This window comes from Macaca thibetana, chromosome 12, assembly GCF_024542745.1.
Source record: "Macaca thibetana thibetana isolate TM-01 chromosome 12, ASM2454274v1, whole genome shotgun sequence".
Classification (NCBI taxonomy): Eukaryota; Metazoa; Chordata; class Mammalia; order Primates; family Cercopithecidae; genus Macaca; species Macaca thibetana.
This window is the reverse complement of record NC_065589.1, coordinates 102,706,012-102,730,513: the sequence shown is the minus strand read 5'-3', so window position 1 is coordinate 102,730,513 and position 24,502 is coordinate 102,706,012. Positions and strand designations below refer to the sequence as shown.

Genomic DNA, 24,502 nt, shown 5'->3' with positions numbered 1-24,502 from the left:
AGAATGATGCCATAACATTTTCCTTCTGATAATTTTCAAATTTTCAACCAGTTCATTTAATATAAACATTTGTGCAAAAAAATATACTCTAATGTCTATCATTTACACTTCCGGGGGACATTAGCATCAATATCTTGTCGCTTTTTCATGTAAGTAGGGTTTGGTGACGTCTGTGTGAATGATAAACCACATGATCAAGCACTCTGGAAAAAAGTGCTTTAGCTTTTCTTCTAAAGTGGAAAATCTGTTTCAAAGAATGCTAGGACTTTTAGACCCCACATTTCAGAAGAAAGTGGAGGGTTATCCTGTAGCCACTTTTATTCCACTGTTTCTCTTTGAATATGTATTGTAACTAATGTCGAACTATTTTTATTCTAACATAAAAAAAATGGAGTAGTTCATAACAACAACAACAACAGCAAAAAATCAGTTATATTACAGGGGCAATGTGCAATATGACAACAAAGTAATGAGACAGGCTTTCTTGAAACTTACCAAAATGTTTCTAAGTTTAAAGTCACATCGCATGTTAGGGATAAGAATAAATAACTACTGCTACATCGTAAAAATAAACATAATAATACTAGGAAAAACAGATATTTTTTACTTGCCATGTTACATTTTTTAAATAAATACTCAAACAATTAGATTGGACAGTGAAACCTGTTGAGTGAATGCAGAAATATGCATCAACATTTCAAACTATCCAGGGACCTACTCTGTGAGTCAAAACCAGAATTAACAGCAGATCATGCTGGCAATTCTGAATATGTGGTCATGTCAGTATTAGCTGCTATGAAACAATCAATGGTATCACAGTGCATCTGGACATAACCTTGACAAAATAATCCGGCTACAATATCGCTTGAATACTTTGATCCTCTCCACGATGGATATCTGTTGTAGTACGTCTGTCATAGGGTGATTTCTAATGATAGGTGAGATGCCTAAAAATAATTGGTTGGCATGTAGTTCATTTATTCTGTGCATGTTCATTTTACCTCATGTGGGTCGTGCAGCTACTGAAAATTCCCTCAACTGCTTTTAACATTCATTGGTATTTAATCTGAAGATATTTCTGAAAAGCTTAGATTGTGAAATCACATTTCTTTTCAAGATAAACAAGAGCAGTGAGCAGTGTAACTATGTATAAAATGTGAAATAAAGATATAGAGAAACAGAACAAGACATAGAGAAGGGGAGGGTGGTCTCAAGTTTGTACAAAGACTATCCCATCCTTTATAACCTATAGAGGCACCCCAATATGGATTCAGTGAATTAATAAGCAATCAGTGGTATTGGTGTCTGATAGACTAAGTGCATCTAAGGGACTTTTACTTGTCCTCCGTGCACAGCCTCTTTGAAAATCCTAAGGTCAAAAAATTAGTTTCTTGTTTTATCAAAGGAATGGCCTCAAAAGGGAAAATTAGCTCATTATACATTAAATGATTTCCTACAAAAAAAAATTAACTGTATAACAAATCTCATCTAAAAGAGACAAAAAAAAAAACCTAATTGATTGCTTTGAAACCTCTGCTTCCAATGAATACAGAATATGTTGCCTCTTTTTCCTTCTAAAGTTTTTGTTTGAATCCTAAATTGAAGATAGAAATTTGTAGACATTTTAAACGTGAAATACAAATAGTTTAAATCATTACAATACATCAAAGAGTGCAGCTCATATTTCATAATAATTTTCTTTTTAGAGGCATTCAGCACACATGCACACACACACACACACACACACACACACACACACACAGAATATGTGATGTATCATTTTCCAAAAGTTAATTACTATTCAGTCCACACAAATAATTCCCATGGCAATGCTCATCAAAAAGACATAATTTAGGTTATTCAAGATTATGATCAAGTCTTTCCTTACCAGTATTCACTTTGATTTCCTGAAAAGAGAAAAATATGCAATTGGCTCTGTTTTAAAGATTATACTCACTATACTTCATAGAGTACCTGTTCTACTTAACAGTTCATAGGCTGTTCATTAGAAACACAACTGCCTATTTGAAATCACAAATATACTTGATGGCTTGAATTTTCCTAATTAAGTAAAAATGATTAATTTTATTGCAATTTTGTTTTACTATCTGTTCTTTACCTATGAAACAGAAATTCCAACAGCACCATAACTTCATTTTAATGCTAATGTGAAAAGTATCATAGAAATAAAAACGAACTTTAATCTTCTAACAGATTTCAGAAAATCCAAAGAATTATGTTTGTATTGTCATGTTCAAGTGTTATATAGCCTGTTTAATAAATCAAGTATTACTATACTCCCTATTTTAAAAGTTCCACTATCTCCTCATTGTTAGCAATTGTTATTTATCCATTCTTACCTATACACTTCCAAAAAGATCATTTAAAAAACACAAACTCTTATGCTGCACCTCAATAGCCTGCTCATTGTGAGAATCTGGTGTTTCTGTTTAGGAGAAGGCATGAGGGGCCCTGAGCTCTGCCCTTTCTTCCTTACATAAAGGGAAGAGGCTCTGCACATTCACATGAGCTTTTCCAAGGTAAAATGAGTAGGAAACTTTGGCTAACACCATTTCTCATATGATAGCCCATGATCTCTGGGGTAAGTGGAATAGAATTGTAAAGAAGATTCCGTAGCTTATCCTGATATGGTGCACAGGACATAGAGAACAATGTACACTCACTAATTGAAATACAGTTCTGTCATGCTACAGTTTCATCACAAAGAACAAATGAGCTTTATGAGGAAACATGATTTGGATAGTTTATATGAAAATGTGTTTCACTTTTATGTACTTATCCAAGGCAGATATTTATATATCAATCATATTTTCAATTACTTTACTAAAAAATGTACTTTCAAATATCCCAATTTTGCAGGTTTGTGTAAATGTCATTCATAATGATAATACAAATCATATTTAGAGTAAATTCTAAAATGAGAGTAAATAAAAATTGTTGATTTTGTTTGTAATAAAATTTTATTGGGCCTTGTTTGGCAGAGCAACATAACTCATCCGGCACCCTTGGCGAGCTCTCAGTGGAAGCTGTGACATGGACACTTTATGGCATGCTTTCCTATCTCATATTCTTATTTATTATACTCCCAAGCAAGGCAAGTGATAGAGTCCAGTCCTTTATAAGCCCTTCCTTAAAAAAGCTGTTAAAAGAGGTCTGGAGTGAGGATTGATCTCTAACCTCAGTGGCATAGACTTGTTTCACAATAGAAACTGAATGGCACCACCCTTTAGCCGCGATGTTCCGTTCTCCATTCACTTAATCTTAAAGCCAAAGGGTAAAAGGCAGTGCAATGAAAGTCAACCTCGAAGATTTTTGCACTTCCCAGAACACATTATTCCTTCTGTTTGCTTTAGATCATAATGTTCAAAGTCAGATTAAAAAAAAAAAAAAAGGATCAATGTGTGTTTTCATTAGACAGGTCTTTTGCTCCTCCTTTGACAAATCAATTCGCAACAGAAAAGCAAACCTACCTACTGTCAATAACAATGATGAAACAATTAAAAGCCTGAGCTAATCTAATTGAATAATATTACATGTAGTTTTTGGAAGTATGCTGAATGCCAGCATTTCTTGCTTAGGAATATTTGGTATAGGGAATAATATGACCATCTTATTACATAATAGATTTTCATAATTCCCAGATATTCTCAATAGATGTTGAGTAAGTTCAGGTTAAATTAAAATGAACTAGATTTATTCTCTAGCCATTAAAACTACAATGGGCACAATACAGAATTTTAGAATAAAAACTATCTACAAAGTTTTTACAATTTATTACTGAACTGCAATGTCCATTGGGGTCCAAATGCTTTTATAAGTTAAGCTGGATATCCACTTACTTGCAAAGTATATCTTCACTGTCTTTATTTATAATGCAGTGCCCCCCATGGCACCTTACACACTTGTCAACCTCACATTTTGGTCCTTCATAGCGTGTTGGACAGACACATTCAACACTTCCATCATCCCCAATGGTACATGATTCAGAATTCACACAATAGTAGTGGCACACGTCTAGGAAAAAAGGTACAACAGAAAAATAAAATTATATTACAGGACATTTTTCTTCAGTCATAATAAAGGTGACCCTTTTATTTATTACTTAAAAATGATCAATCAATAGGTAGATTAATTTGTAAAAACAGCTTATAATTACACATAAAGTAGAATTCTTTAATAATGGCTATTGATTCTCCTCTTTGAGTTAGGCATCATTTTCCTCTGGGTAAGAGGAGAGAGCTTGTATTGCTATAATGCTAGCTGACAAACTCGTTTGGTTCTGAATATTTAAGTTAACAAGTTCCCTTCGCTTTCTTTCTAATGAACAACATAAGTATAATTTGAAATGAACAGAAATGCTTAACATTTCTTTGGATGTCATTTATTGTTGCCTCCTTCATTCCTCTTTTCATCCAGAGAACAGAGTAATGTTTGGTTGTTGGAGGCCGAAAGAATGAGGGTTGTGATCAAATCGGTATACCACTGAAGGCTATACGAGTAAGCCACAAACTGTTTCTCATAAATGCAGAATGTTGTCAAACTGACAAATTGTGTATGCCACCCAGAAGGACTGCTGAGGGCAGTCATGATCCAGGCACAAATGTTTCTTATGATTAAGCATAATTGAAGCCTGCCAGTAACAATATGAACCTGTGATCAATTAAGCAGCCGACCTGCTCTTATTACCCAATAAATATGAAAGGCTATAGAAGCTTGGTGGTTGCCTTTGCTCACTAGAAGCAGGGAACTCTCTTCTTCCTCCCTTGGCCCTTTCCTTAATGCAGTTTCTTTTGTCTTAAGTTTTCATTTCTACATTCGCTCCTTCATTCAGTCTTGTAATGACGGTCCCAAGCAGTAACAGTAGTAAGTGCTGTGATGACAGTCTCAAGCAGTGACAGTGGCAGTCAGCCACATGTGGTGAGCAGAGGACTCCTACCCCTGCACCTGACTTTAGTTTGTGGAAATAAGCCTCCCTGTACATGCAGCAGAACAAACCCAGGTATCTTCTGCATCCCTAAGCAGGTGAGCAAACGACAAGTTATACCTCTCATGGAACTGCAAGAGGAAAGCAAGCTGGGAGACTAACTGATCCATCATTCATGGGGAATAATAACAGAAATCTAGGCTATTATCCTTTTCTAAGGTAAGAGACTAATATTCCCATCAGTCATGAAGCTCCCTGTAATCTGAACCTATTGTTTTGAAGGCCATTTCTCATTGAGCATCACAGACAATTTTCTCAATTACAAAGGAACACTTCACCCAAATATTTCTATACCCCTTGAACATGCATAATGAAACAAAGACCAGTTAATATATAACAACCACTCTAACAATAGAATTAGACATTCTGCTTCTGTCTTTTGAAAAGCAAACATGTCTATGTTTTTATATATGGATATATTATCATTTATCACACTTAAATATTGAAATTAATAATACAAATGATCCTATGCAAAATAATTGATTAAATTGATTCTAGACTTTGTGTTTAGAAGATGTAATTTCTTTCTATTTAATTGTGAAGCAATATTAGATTAGCTGAGATAAAAATCACAATTTATAAACTTCATCCTGCTATATGACAATTATAATGGGTAAGAAAAATTAAAACATAATTTATAATTCTCATGTTTATGTTTATCTAGCCCTTTATTTAATCAGAGAGAAATTTATTGACAGACTTGCTTCATATTTATGGAAATTTATTTCAAGCATTCCTATGCTTGCCATTGCATTATGCCAAGTACCTTCATTGAGATTCAGGGTTTAAGTCTGTTAATGAGGGTTTTGGATATATTTAAGACATATAGCACTTTCAAAAGGTGAGAGAGTTGGAGATCTGAAATTTAACATAGTGTTAGTAGCCATACATTATGGTTTCTGTAGTTGTGTTCTAGGCTTGGAGGGCATATGTACACAACACAAATGCTGTTTTTCTTTATGAAGAATGTATCAACAGCAGTCTATGTGATCATCCAGGACAGCCTCCCATTCAACGAAGAAACCTCTGAAGAACAACCTTCTTTAGGCAGGTTGCAAGATACCTCTAATTCATAAAAACTCTTTTAATATTGCCCCCAACTGCTTTAAAATTTCATCCACTGGGGCTGATTAGCTGTCTGATGAAACAGAAGTCTGCTGATGTTTCTTTGTAACATTTTCTTATTATGCCATTATTCAAAGGTTGCCATGGTGGATATAATTAATTATAGAATCATATAGGTAACTTATTTGCAGATGAAAATTCCAGTGCCTTTCCCTGCCACCCACTCCTAGATTTTAATTCATAGGTCTGAAATGGGGCCCCGGTAGTTCCCATGGGAACTAGAAAATGTAAGAAATGATGATCTGGAGAGAATTTTACTAGTTGGCAAAGGGACTACATTGTCTAATACTTGTAAATAGATTTGATTTGACCAAAATAGCTTATTTATTAACTAACATTGAAAACCAAAATTAAAATGTAATTTCTCATGTAAAGTTTTGAAGCACTTTGTTTTTATAACTACACCCCTGAAAAGACCCAAATAACTAGAAGAAAATGGGTTAATATTTTGAAGGTTGATGAATGTCCAGGACCACACTCCAGCAAAGAATAGTTTGCATTTAACGTAAAGTACTAAAGGTCAAAGTTAAAAAACTTATCTGCAGTATGCTAATTATAAGGTTTTTTTGCATAAATTAAATCTTAGATTTATATTAAAAAGATGGGCTGGGTGCGGTGGCTCACACCTGTAATCTCAGGACTTTGGGAGGCTGAGGTGGGTGGATCATCTGAGGTCAGGAGTTCGAGACCAGCCTGACCAACATGGAGAAACCCCAACTCTACTAAAAATACAAAAAATTAGCTAGACGTGGTGGCAGGCACCTGTAATCCCAGCTATTCAGGAGGCTGAGGCAGGAGACTCACTTGAACCCACAAGGCAGAGGTTGCAGTGAGCCAAGATCATGACATTGCACTCCAACCTGGGCAACAAGAGTGAATCTCTGTCTCAAAAATAAATAAATAAATAAGTAATAAAGAATAAAATGAAAAGATGTGGGCCTGTACATAACTCATTAGTAATCAAGGAGATGCAAATTAAATTAACACTTCAATGAAATACCATTACACACCCACCAGATTGATAATATAATAATAGTGGAAACTCTCATCTACTACCCGTGAGAGAGAATATTGGTTCAACCAATTTGGAAAACGGTTGGCAGTATCTCCTAAACTTCAGCATATGAACACCTTATGACCTGGCACTTCCGCTGTTAACATATACCCAAAAGAAGAGCATGCACATGTATGTCAAGAAATATACATGTAATATGCACAGCAGTATTTAAAAAAGCAGCCCAAATTTAAAAAAGTCTAAATGTCTGTCCCAAGAATGGATAAACTATGGTTCATTTATACAATAAAATGCATGTATACAAACACAAAAAATACAGCTATAAGCAAAAATATGGATGAATCTCACAACAATAATATTGAGAAAAACAGACACAAAAATATACTACATTTTTAAAAATTTATGTAAGGTTCAAAAGTTAAATTGAATCTATGGTTTTAGGAGTCATGAAGGATTTATCTTATGGGAGACGAGAAAGGACAGTGATGAAGAACATGAGGGAATTTTTGCGGTGCTGATAATGTTTTTCTTGACTTGAATGCTGATTTAAACTGATGTGTACACCTTGTAATATTTAATTGAACTGTTTCTTGTGATTTTAAACTTTTCTGTGTATATTACACTTCAACAGAGAATGCTTTTTCTTTTAAATAAGAGGTACATGAGCTACCTTAGAATGTTTTAGAAATTCTCATTTATTTAGCTAACTAGGCTAAATAGTTTTTCTCTTTGTAGGAACAACTTTTAAAAAATATTAATGGTTCACTTTTTATGCTTTACAGAAAATCCTTCACTCTTTAATGCATCCAATATTTTTTTTCATAGCATGTCAGATATGCATTATTCAATGCAGTTGATTGGCCTCATGGCATAAAAATAGAATCCAAGACTGTAAAAGAAATGTTTGCTTATGATAAAATTGGGAAAAAAAGCAAATATTAGAATTTACACTTTAATAAATAATTCTAAATTGCATGTTTTTAAGCTATACCATTTTTTCCCCTCTAAAAATGGCAGAAATCATTTTATGCTCTGAACCTTTTCTCTACAGATATTCAAATGGGAAGACATTTCATTTCACCCGGTTCACATTCTTAACACTCCATGCTGAGTTAAAATTCAGGGGCAAAGAGTTGCTCACTACATTCCAGCCCTGGCAGAGTTGCCTCCCATTGCCTTGCTGTGAAAATCTTCTATCTCCAGTTATTTGGCTTAATATTTGAAGCATGTGGAAGCTGCTGAGTTAGATGCTTGGTTGGACTGTTTTCTGCACCCGTTAGGATTCTAGGGCCTATTCTTTGACGTTTATGAAATGCCTTTGTCCCTTTCTCTTGCCTCCTACCCTCTCCTCCCTCTCTCCCTCTCTCTCTCTCTCTCTCTCTCTCTCTCAATCTCTCTCTCTCTCTCTCTCTCTCATCTTAAGGGCTTTCCTATTTACTCATTTCCCACTCCAAGACTCCTGAACACAGCAGAAAGCAGATCTTACTTAATAAGAGACTTTAGCATCTGATATTTCGGCTATGACACAACCATTGGATACTTGTAAATTGTAAAGCAAAATAATCTCTTCAAGCATCCTCTGTTATTTCAAATGTTATCATGGTGCATGCTATGTGCAAGTCCAGGAAAGAGTTTGAAACATCTGATGGTGTTGTCTATTTCTAAATTGGGTGATTCAAACAAAGTCCCGGTTTTCTGTAATTGACTCAAAGTAATAACTGCAATATTAGTAAATCATAAGAATGCTAGTTTAATTTCTCTCTTATTCCCTTCACATCTATAATGCACTTAGAATTACAAGCATCTGTGTAAACTTGTATAAATATGTGGCATATTTTCATGAGTGTCACCTCTCTATATACTCTCACATAATTACTACACACTCATATTTAAATTCCAAGTATCAATTCAGCCATTTATCTAATAAAATGAATACTTCATTAGTACTTCTCAGCCCAGTGGAAACTGGCTTACTAATTTAGCAAAGTCTGAAGAATAGTATATGAGAAGTCTTCTTCAGTATGTAATTGTTTACTTTGGTTCTAAAGGTTACTTTCCTGATCTATAAGCTCTGAAGAAAAAAAAAAAAAACAGAAACTTAATAGTTATTAGATAAACACCTTTTTATTTTTCATCCCACAGCACTAAAAATATTCATGATCCCATTGAGGTTACTACTTTAAGCACCACAAATCTTTAAAATAATTTTGAAAGTAGCCTTTATAAAGATAGATACATATTTTCTTAAGTAAAATGTATTGATACTTTACTAATCATTTATTAGTAAAGGACCAAGAGGACCAATTGTTGTTGAAGTTTTATAGCCTTCGGATTTGATTTTTATATTTCACCTTTGCTAAGTGAAATGTTACTGAATATGGAGAAGTAGGCAAATCTAAATGAAAAACTTAATAATTTCCCGAAAAATAAAGGAGGTGGTGTGCAGCAAAGGGATGGCTTTCTACTTTATAACACAGATACACAACCACTCAACTCACACTCCACTTTCAGGCACAACCATTTTATTTTGTTGTTCAAATTTTAAATTTAGCTTAATAATTAGTAGCACTAAAATAAAGTTGGAAACAGTGATAGATGGCAAATGACAGTTTAGAAGAAAAATATAGATGATGAAAGATTTTTTTGTTGTTGTTGTAGGGGTTGGGATAAAGAAGGGACTGAAGATAGTAAAGAGTGGTTGAAGACAAGATAGATGAGTCTAGGTACACTGGTCAATAGAAGTAGTCAATTTATGAATGGTACAGTTAATCATCTTATGAACAACATGTGCAATTTGGCTATGAATATAAAATGGAAATGAGGAATTCATAATTGATTATTTGCTGTGGACATGTATGCACCTTATTGTATACTAGGAACCCTGGAAAGAACTCAGAAATGCATGATGGCACACTAGCTCTGAGATAACTGACAAGTCGATCATAAGGTTAAAGCAAGAAGAAAAAAGGACCCAACATTGATCTAAATGGTTACTATGGCTAAAGCCTAAAGTTATTACTACCCAAAGTAATGTCTTCCTTCCTATCGAGCATGCCATTTCATAAGTTTTGAGCATTTTACTGACCTGAATGGCATAACAGATGAGATAGTCTAGATATGGTAAGAAGGAATAATAATGAAATGTAATGAATCTGTGCTAAGAAAGTAGAGCGAACCATAAATTACACAACCCTTTATATTCACAATATAAAAATTGTTATAACCTCTGTTGGGGTAATTACACTAAGAACTACATAGTAGCACCAAACACAATCATGTAATCTAAAGGACAATGATGAATATGTAATTACAGAGTATTCATATGGTAATTAGGTAGATAGTAACTGAAGAATAAACGAATGGCTATTTTCTGCAACAGAAGTAAAGTAATTTTCAAGGGAGATCATTATTGCACACACTCTCTCTCTCTCTTTTTCTTTCTCTTTTAATGTTTCTTTTCATGCAACCAGAAATACAAGCAAATGCATTTTCCTTTAATATTTTCACAGTAATAGACTCTACATAAAAATATGCACATGTATGGGCAAATACACAGGTTTACAAATATTTATGGAAAGCCATATAGCTATACAATTTATAACTGCATTTAACTTATTTCCCTAATATTTTCCTATAGAAAAGTAATTGCCAAAACTATTTAGCTATTTACTCATATTTGCAATTGGGCTATTCACATTGTAATAATTAGTGAAGTGTGAAATTTAAAGAGAAGAAAATCAAAATAAACTAATATCAGCTAAGCAGGGTATGAAGATACCATATAAGGATAATGAGAAACTGGAGAGCCTTTAATGGCTAATACAGAAAGGTTATATAGGGGAAACTAATTATATGAGAATTAGACATTAATATAATTGCATCATATTAATATACATTTATTGTTCTACTTCACTGAATTTTAATCTGGCCTTTAAAAATAAATTTTCTGAAATGGTTTTATATTCATCATCTAAGTATGCATTTGATAATTTAAGGCTGCACTCATACACACAAACCAACAACAAATTAACAGTAGGACGGAATTACCAACACAAAGACTAGGTAAATTTCACAGTGCATATCCCCAGGCATTCTGTAACTGAGGAGCCAGTTTCAGTGCAATTTATATTCCACCTTCACTGCTATTTCATTGTGTCCCAGAGGCAGTAGATCCTATGCATTCTGCTGATATTATCCCTGCAGACTGGTTTATGGTTGCTTCAATATCTGTATGAAATGTAGAATTTCCAGAGCAACCAACGATATAATTTTATAAACTTTTGATTAATTCTTATACTGGGATGAGATAATAAGGAAAAGAAAAAAACAATTGACAGAATTTGAGGTACTGGAAGCCTAAGTCCAGTTCTTCCTCAGCCTAACAATCTGACCTCACCTGAGTTACCTGATTAAATTCTCTAAGATACCCTTTAGGCATCTCTGAACTGAAGCAGTTACATTAAATGATGCCTAAGATTATGTCACGATTCCTTCCTCACCCACTAGTTCCCAGTGGTGCCCTCTCTCTAGGACTAGAGACTTCTTTTAGTAAAATGATGTAAATGATAATTATGATGATGATAAACACGCATTTTTAATTGTCTCCTACATGCCAGGCACATGAGTTTGGTATAGTCACAAGCATTAGATGGTGCTATCCTCTTTTTATAGACAAATATAACTGATGCACATAGAGGTGCAATTGCCAAGGCTTGCACACAAATAAGTGGTAGAATAGAACTTCAAACCCAAATAGGCCTAACTGTAGAGGATAAATTCTTATGTTTCATATTTAGTGATTCATAAATACATTCAGGAAAACAAATCTACAAAGCAATTTGAATATCTTTGCTGTTCTCTTTCCTTTCTGTGTATTTAAAATGGAAAGCATCACATCTCTATGGATATCCTAGGACCTACCCACCACTTGGAATATTAAAGGATCCTGTAGCGAGCAGCAAAGGCAGCAAGACCCACAAGAAGTCTGCATGATAGTAACACAGCCTATAATCTCAAAGCTCAGGGACACAAGCTGGCATTCTCACACCTCAGCTGAAGGTTCAAATGTCAGATGTTATCATTTGCAGTCTCTCATTCCAATCCAAGTTAGATGTTTCTCTCTCTATCCATGGACAGTTGGTTCAAAGCATGGGATTCTCACACTTGAAGAAAACACTTAACCATCAAGGTGATGTATTAATTATCAGACATGATCAACTCTGGGTCACTCCAAACAAATAAGTAAACCAAAGTAATAGCCGAGAAACCACAAAGTAAGACATACCTACAGCATTATCATTTACTTACATCTAATTTAGGATGAGGACATTGGAAAGGTTTTCTGGAAAAGTTTTATAATTCTTAAATATCTTAATAAGAGCAATTGTGGCCTTTCATTACCTAGAGATACATAGCAGCAGATGAGTGTCAGTTGTTCATCTAGCATGGCTTAGGAGTCAAAACACATAGAGTAACTTGTATACATTGTATACAATTTGTCATTTATGTATACATTTATGCCTTCAAAGAATTAAATCAGGAAATAGAATTTAAAAAGATTTAAGTAGTATCAGGATTTATCCTTTTTACATTCCTCAAATGTTTTACATAGCCTAAGATTTTTAATAATTAAACTGTATTGCATAGTGCTAAATATACCTTCCAAAGTCAGAGCTGTGTTTAATAAAGTAGGCAAACATTAAATCCAGGTATACCAATTAAATATTCACTGAGGAAAAAATGTCTGCAAAACTCTGATTAGAAATGATAAATTTTCATCAGGAAAGCATGCCTAAGGAAATACCACTTTCTATTTTACTAATGAAAATAGTAGTGTATTTCAAACATTTCTATATAAAGGAATTTTGAAAATTAAAGAATAAAATCTATCTTGATCAGTGACAGCTCTAAGTGTCCAGGGAGAAGGAAAATGTAAAACTCAGCCAAATTATCCAAAAATTTGATTTGAGTGAGTGACATATGGGGTGGGATTTTTAAAGTACCAGCATTTCAATTTTTGACAGACTGCCATTGTAAAATGCATATTAACAATGATGGCATCAATAGTTTTCAAAATAGTCAAAAATCAACTCATAGAGCTATCATAACAATGTTTTTTAACCAGACAAACTAATAGGAGGTATTCATAATTTTTGTTTATAAACAGTGTTTTGAGTTGAGTAGTTCTTTATTTTTAAAGCAGTCCAGCTATAAAAGATTTTAGCAAGTAACTATTTATAAGAAATAAAGTCATTTGAGACTTGTGAGCAAGCTGAGTTGCAGATGACAGCTAAATATGGCTTATCAGATGAGGCTAACTGAAACCCAAATAAGTGAATAAGCATATGATGGACTGAAAAAGAATGGAAATGAAGCATGCAAATATAGGCCATGCCTCCACAGCCATAAACAAGCCGTTTGCCATATTTAGGCCCTAATTTCTCTATCAAGACCCTGAGTATGTATTAAGGTTCAATTAATTTCAACCTAATACAATTTATTAACATCTACTGTGTTAGTATCTACAATGTTAATACTGTACATGTCTCCAGAGTGCTTAAACTCTGATAGAATCCTAAAGGCTAACATAGTTGAAAATAATTAAGATCAATAATAGATTTTCATTAGCAAATACATGGCTTTATTTTTTACAAAAAACAAAACAAAATGTTTTCAGAGTGCAAAGTAATGACTCAATTTTTGAAAACTGAAAAGGAATTCATGGAGAAATGGATGGTGAATAAAGCTGGATAGGAGATAATCATGAAAAACATTTCCATCTCAGATAAGAGCATCATGAGGAAAGTTATTGTCATCACGTTGTATGTAGCCTAACCGGAGGGCAGGCAACATCTCACCTCATCATAGTGAGAGAATACGAGACCATCTTATACACACCCATACAGTTCCTGTGTACATAATTTTACCTTTCCCTTCCTTTTTCCTTTTTCATTCTTTCCTCCTTTTTTTCTATCTCTTTTATATCCTTCCATCCTTACTTTCTTCCTTCTTTCAAGCTACCCACTTCAAATCTATATGTTGAAGCAATGATTTCTGATACACATAAATGTACTTTGCTTCTAGTTTTTTTCACTGTTACTATGCAACCAAAAATATGAGTGAAAAGTTAGATGATAGACAAATAGAGGGACGATAAAGATAGATGTATATTTATCTCTCCATATATATATATATATGTATATCTATATATCTTGCTATCACCCCAGTGTAGAAATCTCTCTATATAAATATCTATCTATATCTATATATGGATATCTATATACCTATCGATATCTATATATCTATATACCTATATGTATCTAGATATCTACATATACCTATGTATAACTAGATATCTATCTCTATATATACCTAGATATTATATCTATATACCTATATATCTCTCTCTGTGTGTATATATATATGGATATCTATATACCTATCTATGTCTGTATATCTATATGCGGATATATATCTATATATGGATATCTATAGATTTAGATATCTACATATGGATATCTATATATATGGATAATTGCTCTCTAGATATGTGGGTGTGTAGATATATATACCTATCTATATATATGGATATCTATGGATATAGATAGGTATATGTATCTACACACACTCACACACACACACACACACATATATATATATATATAGAGAGAGAGATTTTTATATTGGTGTGATAGCAAGATATATATAGATATAGATAGGGGTGTGTGTGTGTGTATACATATATATATATATAGAGAGAGAGAGAGATTTCTACACTGGTGTGACATCAAGAAGAAAAATAGATTATAGAAGTGATTATTATTTAATCAGAAATCACTAAAATATTGAGAGTCACCTTGAAAAGCTCACCTGGCAGAATAATGTATACAAACTAGCAAGGATCCCCTGGTTAAATGTGCCATTTCTTCAGGCCAGATGTATATAAATAAACAATTTATTGATATGTAATAATCAGGTTCCCTCTGTACTAAGACTTTCATAATAATTCAAAAGTTTCAAAAAATCACTTTAATTGTATTGTTAATAGCATTTAACCTTTAACAAGACTAGAAGTATGCATTCAATCACTATAATTCATCAATAAAATACTAATCCCAGATACTTTTATTTAGAAACACTATTTTTAAAAATCATCCTCATAAATTGTTCTGCCCTTAAGGAGACGAGATTCAGTTATTACTCTTTCATGTGTATGGTGTACAGAAAGATACTGCAGTGAGAAACTATATTATATAGTAAGTAACATGTTTTTGCTTCTGAAACCTCTGACCTTTCTCTTTATTCAGGAAGTAGTTAGATTCTTAATTATACTTCTTTACTTTTCATCATCTCTAGCCTGACTACCTGACATATAATATAATTGCATATTCTTTATATATAAACAAAGCAGTACAATAAGAGCAGTTTTCTGTTTTATTCATAATGAAACCCCAAGCCTCAGTGGCTGGCACACAGTAGATGCTCTACTAATATGTGTTGAATTAATAAATGAGCACTTCCCCTTGGAAAGCAGGGCACTATGGAAGGCAGAGAACAAGAGCAATACTGCTGATTGTTTAGCTTTAAAACCACTAAGCAAGTTATAAATTTTTATAAATATTGGATCATCCAAGGCTGGTTTGTCCTATTCTGAAAATAGCCGAAGTTTACCAGCACGGGTTTGTGTTCAGATGGAGGAATAAAAGAGGGAAGCTCGAAAGGAAAATCACTTGGGAAGCAAATACAGATGCCATCAAGTGCCAATGAGAGAGCCCTTGGATAACCAGTGCCTACATAAAACAGACACTCAGGTGCTGGATCAACGAACCAACTATTGGCCACTCTAGACATGCCATCTGAATGAAAATGAGACTTGCCAAATTCTCAGAAATGTGGCATGCCACAGAATTAGACTAAGCTTTTTAGTTTCCAGTGGATTTCAGTTTGTGGTCATAATCTAATCTGTGCATGGAAGTAAGCCCAATCATAAAACTATTTTCATCAGTGTTCTAATCTACTTACTTTCAATGACTCAGTGTTAATGTCCATTCTAAATTCATGGATCGTTTTAGAAATTATGAAGTGAAGCATCTGATGCTATATCCATGAATGCTATAAAATTAATATGTTTATTTTCCTTATCTAAATTATATGATACCTAAATATATATGACCTTATATATGTATTATAAGCACTCAAAATATCTATTAAAATGAAAATTATAAAAATAAATATTTGCATTTAATTTTACAATTTACAGAAGACTTACAATTTTAGGAAATATTAACTTTTTTTTTTTTTTTTTTTTTTTTTACAAATAGTGTAACTGAGTGTCACCTGTGATGATGAAAATAATAATTTGATCATCCAAAATTATAGAATACTCTTTGTTAGTTCATACATATTTACTTCAGATAGTTTTACATGATTAAAAAATAGTATTTTAATTCTGCATCTTCACCTCTAAAACCTAGCATTTCTTCAACAGATCTAGAGTCTCATTTGACATATTCTAGGAGCGTGAACTCAGAGTATATGTCCAACAAAGTTCCAAAATCCACTGAAATTGTATTAAGACATTTTATTTACTTAGGTCTAGGTGAGGGATCTGACCAAAAAGGTCAAAACCTTAAAAGAATCGGAATCCTACATTACTTTCCAATGTAAGGAGCACTGAAATCTGAAGTTGAAAAATTTTAGCTTAATTCTAGGTCTTCATGGTCTAGAGGTACCATGGAAGTGACCTTAATTCTTGTCCTGAGATGTTAATCGAGCAATCAGTTAAATCAGGTGCCATTCATTATGTGGTCCCATCCATCTGAATGTATTTGTTTCTGCCAATAATTTGATTCATTTCTGTCAGTTGATTTTCAAGGAAAGGTTGCTCTAAGATAATCATTATAAATCTTCCAAGTTCTCAAAACTAATAAAATATAAGTTGTTCTGTCAAATTAAAATTAAGATTATATTATTACCATGGATTTAGACATGGATCTTCAAGGGATATTGCAAGCAAAAAAAAAAAAAAAAAAAAAAAAAAAAAAAAAAATTCCAAATGTGGTCACTTGACCTTTGAACTAATCTAGTACTATTATAAACCAAGTGGCTTCCCAAAGGTTCTCATATTATCTATAATAAAGGAATTTTATTTCTTCTCTTTAAAGCATTTAAAGATTTCTGACTCATAGCATTTTTATCAAAGCATGTTTAATAGACATTCCAAATTTGATATAAATAACTATGTTTAAAATTTACTCTTATATTTACATTTGAACTTTTAAAAGGATATTAGCAGAGGCATTTAACTAGCAACAATTTGTTTGGTTTGAGGTAAGCCTCAAATAAATATTTTTGTTTAATCTGTATGTCTCTGCATAATTTATGTGCTACATTGTTTTAAATACTCAATTTTGTTTTCAAGTAATTATTTGTGAATCCAGGCAGTTTACTTAACACCAAGTATAGTAGAATCACAGTCATGATTTCTATTCATGAAAAGCCATGCATTTTTTTTTTTTTTTTTCAGGGAGAAGAGATTTCCCAACAGGTATGTACATATGAATCCATTAAAAGGTTACTGTTAGTTGTGAGACATTTCATTTTTCAACCTACAACTAAATAACTTTGAGATGCCTTTCATTGTCTTTATACTGCTTTGTATATGGACTCTTCTTTACATTGTAAAAAGAAGGGTCAAAACATGTCTATAATGCTAACATGGCATAAAAGTAGAAGATTAAACCGCCTTGGAATGAGTAAAGGTGAAGCATTGTGAGATTAGAGTTGCCTCAATATCAGGTGAAGTTGGCATGGAAAAAAGTTCCTGCTATCATGCCAACAAGAGTAATTAAGCATTGTTAAAATGTTTTATTCAGTAATGCTCACCAAAATTATTAAATATAATTACTAATATTTCAAGTGCAAGTTCCATGGTGTAGAGATAAAAGTTTATCAATAGTTTAATTTTATAAACGTGCTGCTGAAATTTCAAACAATTATGTGAAAAATAATGGTATGCTTCTAAGTAGTATGAAATAAAGTTCATTTCTGATCTTTTATCATTTTTGACTATACAACTCGAAGTCCGCTTTATCTAACTTTTACTCTCAAAAGATATGTCAGTTGGTTTTCTATTCATCAAAGTTATAAAAGTCAAGTGTCTTCAAAGAACTTTTACACTTATAGATCCCCAATGCCTGGAGCAATGAATATTTAATGTTGCTCAATATATATATCAGTTGAATAAGTTAATTTTAATAATCAACATTTGTAGTTTCGACTCATATGATTTAATATCTGCTTGGAAAAACATACCTTGGTTTTTAATAAATTTCCTTTTATGTATAAGCACATATGCCTAAAATTATTTTCCTTTTATTATTTTTACTTTTTTTAAATGAAGGCATAATATTAAAAATCTGTCTGAAAAGTCTAGTTTTACTATTGGGTCAAAATGGTCTTCAACAAATTTTTACAACCCTGACAATTGTTTTGAAATAATATAGGGTAAAAGAGTAACTAAAATAATTAATTATCTTACCCTTACCTCAACATCCTCTACCATGATCACGTTAGAAAATAAATGTATCTATTCTCTTCACATTGACTTAAATCTAATTTTATTTTTACACCTTTAAAAAAAAAAAAAAACTTTGAAACTGGAATGTAAGCACCCAGTTTCTCATGGACTATTAGGGATCTTCATGAGTTGTTAAGAAAACATGGCCCAGAACTCCGATCCTGCCTTTGGAAACGGATCTTGCTAGAGCACAGAAAAATAACTGGGCCTAGCAGGCTGTAAACAGGATCTTTCTGCTTTGCTCACATGCATCCAAACTCCTAAATTCCAGGCACTGAGTTTACTTGCAAGATTGATGAGGTATGCAAAACATTGTAGCCTGTTTTATATTCTAGTGGGGTAGATATTCATGAGCGATATGAATATAAAGTGAAAAATGGCAAAGAGAAGTGCTGAGATTCTAGGGAAAAGGAGAGTTAAGAAGACAAAGTAGGGGAATTAAAGAGGTTTAGCAGACATTGAGGGCCTAATGTGTCAAGAAAAAGAGGTATTAACAATTATAGCAGATGTACTTTGTAGGCAATAAACAGGTTTTCAAGGATAGAAGAAAAGGTACATAAAGTAATGTGTGGCATTAATCCAGACAAGGGATGATAAGAACCTGAACGAAGACAACGCTTACTTTCTCATTAAGAGGAAAAGAGTTGGGAGACAGTAGATGGGGCTTCAAAATGCTGTGCTAGTCTAGGTGTGAATGTTCTAAAGAATCTTAAATATTCTAATACTGAGGAAGGGGTTGGTTCTTATGGGTACTTTCACTTTCCAAATTACAATTCGTTCTCAAAGCTTTAGGCTCAGTTCGAATAACTGACTTTCCTATTAACGGGAAGCTCACTGAAAAGATTCTATTCTCTTTTCCTGATCCTTTTTAAAATGCTTTGGTCTCTTAGCTGGGCCTGACTTAAGCTTAACCACCCAAGATTAAAGTTCCTATTAGTGCCTCTTTTCTATGGTGTAGAGACTTGCAAGACCAGGTTGAGCCAGTACGCCATTTGAGCTTTGAGTGTTCTCTTAGTGAGTCTCTGAAAGTAGCAGCATGGTGGGCAGGATATTGAATGGCAGAAAAACATATTATACCAGGAGATGTCTAGTTTTCAGAGTCAGATCCACAAAGCTAAAAACCATGGTTCCTGTGCTTTCTAAATTGCAGATTAGGGAAAACTGCTTAATCTCATTTTGTTGGCACTTGCAAATTTGGATGAATAATATTTATCTCAAAGGGTTGTGTGAGCATTTGTTGAAAGGATACATATTCACATATTAGATAAAGTAATGTGTCATAGCAACATCTCTGGGATTAAAACATTACACATGTTTACTGTGTGTGATTTCTCTTGCCAGCCCTCCTGTAGAAAAATCTAATAGAAACAGGAAAAAATATATTTCCAAAGGCTTTCCCTTTGCACATGCTGTTCCCCCTTTGCATATGCTGTTCCCCCTTGCTGCTTCCCCTTTGTATATGCTGTTCCTTTGTGTATGCTGCTCCCCCTTGCTGCTTCCCCGTCTCATCTACTTAATTTCTTGATTTCTTCTGATCTCAGCTTAGACACCAATTCCTTCAAGAAATTTTCTTAAAAGCTAAACTCTTTGGTCTTTCTGTGGGTTCCAGTAGCCTCTGTGTTTCATTAAATTGACCTGTAATGACTTGTTTCCTTTTCAGAATCACACATTACACACACATAATTGAGAACAGAAAATGTTTCTGACGTCACCATTTCCTTTCTTAATGCCGAGCATAGTGACAGACTCATTGTAAACATCAAAACATATTCGCTGATGAACTGACTCATGGGATGAAGCTACCCTAGAAGACAAATGATAAAAATAATCCCGTCGTGTCATCAAATATGACAGGCTTATATCTATAGTGCATAATTGTTTTATAAGTTACTTGATAGTCTGTGGTTCTAATATCGATTACAAAACATAATATCTTTGGATTACTGTCGGGTACTTCTAACTCTGTAAGTAGAGACACTCATTAAGATAGAGACATTGCTTAATGTCTGTACTTATTGGAACCAGGGAGAGTAAGGCATACAGATATACTTCTGATAAGTCTAGTTCTAATTGAAATTATAACGGTTCCCCAAGCAGGTTACTAGAGGGCTTTGAAAGTGTCAATGAGAGGACAAGCAGGTTTTAACTTAATTTGACTACCTAGTTCTTAGACACAGATTGAATCGGTCTTAATTGGCCCCGTTGACCTAATGTTATTATCATTTAATCACAAATAACTTCAGATATTGGTTGACCTCATATTTAACACCTAGATTTAAATCCAAAATGTCATGCTCATTTGTTTATTTTTATTTATACTAGTAATCCTTGTTCTAGAATAGCAAGAAGTGCAGCTATGTTTGTTCTTTAACAACTTACTTGAAGAATACTCAATTTTACTTTTACCATTATTTATCTTTGCCTCTCCTCCCTGGGCTGCTGCTGTTAAAATTAATTTGCATTTCAGACCTCAGGATTTTATACTGCTATTAGAGTTATGAAATGTTTTTACTCAGCACAACTAAGAACTGATGTTTTACCTCCCACTAATGGACCTTTAATTAGGCACTGTAATGAAGCATTCTGTCATTCCTTCTTTTATAGACAGAAGGTTTTGTATATGCAAGATACAATTTTGACAGAACACCAGGTCCGCTGAACCTTGTCGGCTTACATCTAATAGATCCCAAATTTATTATGCTTTTGTCAGCTGCTGAATTTGTCATTTTAATGACATTGTCCACAGACTTATTATGCTGCCAAAAAAACAGCATCATCATACTGCAAGAATGTTTGTTGACATCTTGATCAACAACTCCTGGGGTCCAATTCTGACTATAATATTACTACTTCGGGACCTTGAGCAAGTTATTTAACCTCTGTCTAAGGATTAATTGGTTAATTTTAATAAGTGCTTTGCAGTAAAAGGTGGGAAGTGCTCTGACTACTAATAGTGATAATAAAATTATAATGCAGCTCTTTATAAAGCATCAGGCTACCTCAGACTGTGATTCTATTAAGTTGTCAATTAAAACATAAGCTAACTGAATTTATTCTTTGGAAGGATCCAAACTGTTCTACAAACTATGGCCACATGGCATTTTTAAACTTAGTTTAAAAAGAATTAAGAATACTGTTGTTTCAACTAAAGAAATATAAAAACAAGGGGGGGAAATGACATGTTCTATGCTGCTCTACCAATTGGGGACCAAAAGACAGAGGAGAAAATATTAGCTCTAGTTGAACCACATATAGCTACAAGATCGTGGAACACTGATTAAATGTAATTTTACATTTAATGTAAAATGATTTTAAATTGATTGTTCTTTTGTTAACATTTATTCAAATCATTTTTTTTAATGTATTTATTTGTGTGATTCTTTGTTCCTTTGTTCATTTGGCAAGTGCCATTGTTGGTTGTAGTCTCAAAAAGATCCCAGACAAGTAAGGGTAATGTACATAATCAACAGGTAAAAATGATCAGAGTCAGAAGAGGAGGGAGAAGTTGATTCAAACTGAGAATTCGAACAATTTCAAAAAGAAAATGGTGTTTAAGTTGGGCAGAGTCAGGGAAGCTGGCTATATAGGGAAGGGCAATTGGTGTGGTTTTACTAGAATAAAAGAGAGCCTGCAGACCTAGGATGGGTAGTAATAGGGGTCTTCATTAAGTGGGATAGTAGTGTTGTCCTTCATTGGCATGGAATCATTTGGGGTCTGACAATGGTGGAACAGAAAGCAAACACACATGAGTTCGTGGGTGGAAGTTGTGTTGGGATACTCTGCTGTGTTGAGAGGAGGGGAATGAGGGTGGCAGAGATGTGAGCAATGCGTGAGAAAGGATAAGGTAGTGTTATAAAACACTATAGGGATGTAGGGATGTCACCAGATTGTATTTTCATATAAACTATGGCCTGTGGTGCACATCATTTAAGAAATAAGTGAGGCAATGTGAAAAGGAACATTGGCCAAGGGGAGGGGCATCTACATATGTCAAGGAAAGGCTAGCCTAATACGGAAAGAATAAACATTTGGAAAATAAATCAGCTACTTAAAAGTAAATGTTTTCTTTTCTTGTGATAGTTTGCTAAGAATGATGGATTCCAGCTGCACCCAAGTCCCTACAAAGGACTCAAACTCATCCTTTTTTATGGCTGCATAGTATTCCATGGTGTATATGTGCCACATTTTCTTAATCCAATCTGTCACTGATGGACATTTGGGTTGATTCCAAGTCTTTGCTATTGTGAATAGTGCTGCAATAAACATACGTGTGCATGTGTCTTTATAGCAGCATGATTTATACCAAACACCGCATGTTCTCATTCATAGGTGGGAACTGAACAATGAGATCACTCGGACTCAGGAAGGGGAACATCACACACCGGGGCCTATCATGGGGAGGGGGGAGGGGGGAGGGATTGCATTGGGAGTTATACCTGATGTAAATGACGAGTTGATGGGTGCAGCACAGCAACATGGCACAAGTATACATATGTAACAAACCTGCACATTATGCACATGTACCCTACAACTTAAAGTATAATAATAATAAATAAATTTTAAAAAAAAAAAAAAAAAAAAAAAAAAAAAAAAGTAAATGTTTTCTTGCTTCTGCAGATGTGGCCCCTCTGTACCATCAGAGGCAAGATATTAAGTATTACGCTTGATTCTCAAATAAGCCAATGATTATAGCTTGACTCTGTGCTGTCCCACGTAGTTCCTGAAATGACCAAAGACCTAGGCCACTCTCTGTGAAAGTTCAATGATATTTAATGTAACTTTTGGAGGTGTGACCTGTGACCTGAGCCCTAAAGCTAGATGGCCTGGTTTGAATCTTGGCTCTAGCAAATGCTGAATACGTGATATTCACAAGTCTGTTTATTTTTTTCTAGTGTCCTCTTCTGTAGTGAGAGTAAAAACAATATCTAGTTTATTGGCAGGATTAAATAAATTAATAAAATAATGCAAAAAAGGAATTAATTACAAGTGTCCCTGGGTATAGAAAAATCTCAATAAACGTGAGTATGATAGAAAGCAATTTTATTGTGAATAAAATGAACTATGACTGACCTTTTGAGAATGGATACTAAGGGGCAAAGAAAGGGAGCATGGAGATCCATTAGTAACAATCCAGGCAAGAGATATTGGTAGAATGGAGTGGTGAGAAGTATTCAGATGCTGAGTATATTTAAAGGTAAAATTGAGAGTGAAAACAGGAGATTTAAAAAAAGGGGGGATCAAAAAATTCAATTATTTTGGTCTGGACAGTGAGTACATTTTCTTTTAAAGAGCTAGAAATGACTATAGTACAGATTGAACATCTCTAATTGGAAAGTCTGAAATGTAAAATATTCCAATATCTGACACTTCTGAGTGCCAACATGATGCCACAGTGGAAAATTTTACACCTGACCTCCAGTAATGAGGGCAGAAGATTAGTAAAAAAATATATAAAATTACCTTCAGGCAGTGTATATAAAGTGCATATGAAACAGGAATATTGTATTTAGACTTTTGTTCCATCCCCAAGATACCTCATACAGATGGACATATTCTAAAATTCAAAAAATTCTGAAATCCAAAATACTTCTGGTCTCAAGCATTTCAGATAAGGGAAACTCAACTTGTTGAACAATCTTGGGGTAAAAACAAATCAGTTTACATTAGAATGATAGCAAGCTGTCAAACAGACAATTAGGTATAAAAACCTGGAATTCAGGAGATAGGTTAAGCTGGATATGTAAATGTACAGTCATTAATATTTGGATGATATTTTTAA

General features: G+C 33.7%; 1 protein-coding gene across 2 annotated transcripts in view; it reads right to left on the bottom strand.

Moving 5' to 3' along the window:
- The window catches only part of LRP1B (LDL receptor related protein 1B), a 1,933,102-nt gene that overhangs the window by 46,481 nt on the left and 1,862,119 nt on the right, over positions 1 to 24,502 (bottom strand). For both annotated transcript variants that reach the window (XM_050752792.1, XM_050752793.1), the window contains exon 85: positions 3,861 to 4,035. In XM_050752792.1, the coding sequence (XP_050608749.1) occupies positions 3,861 to 4,035 (175 nt within the window). The remainder of the gene's footprint in view (positions 1 to 3,860; positions 4,036 to 24,502) is intronic.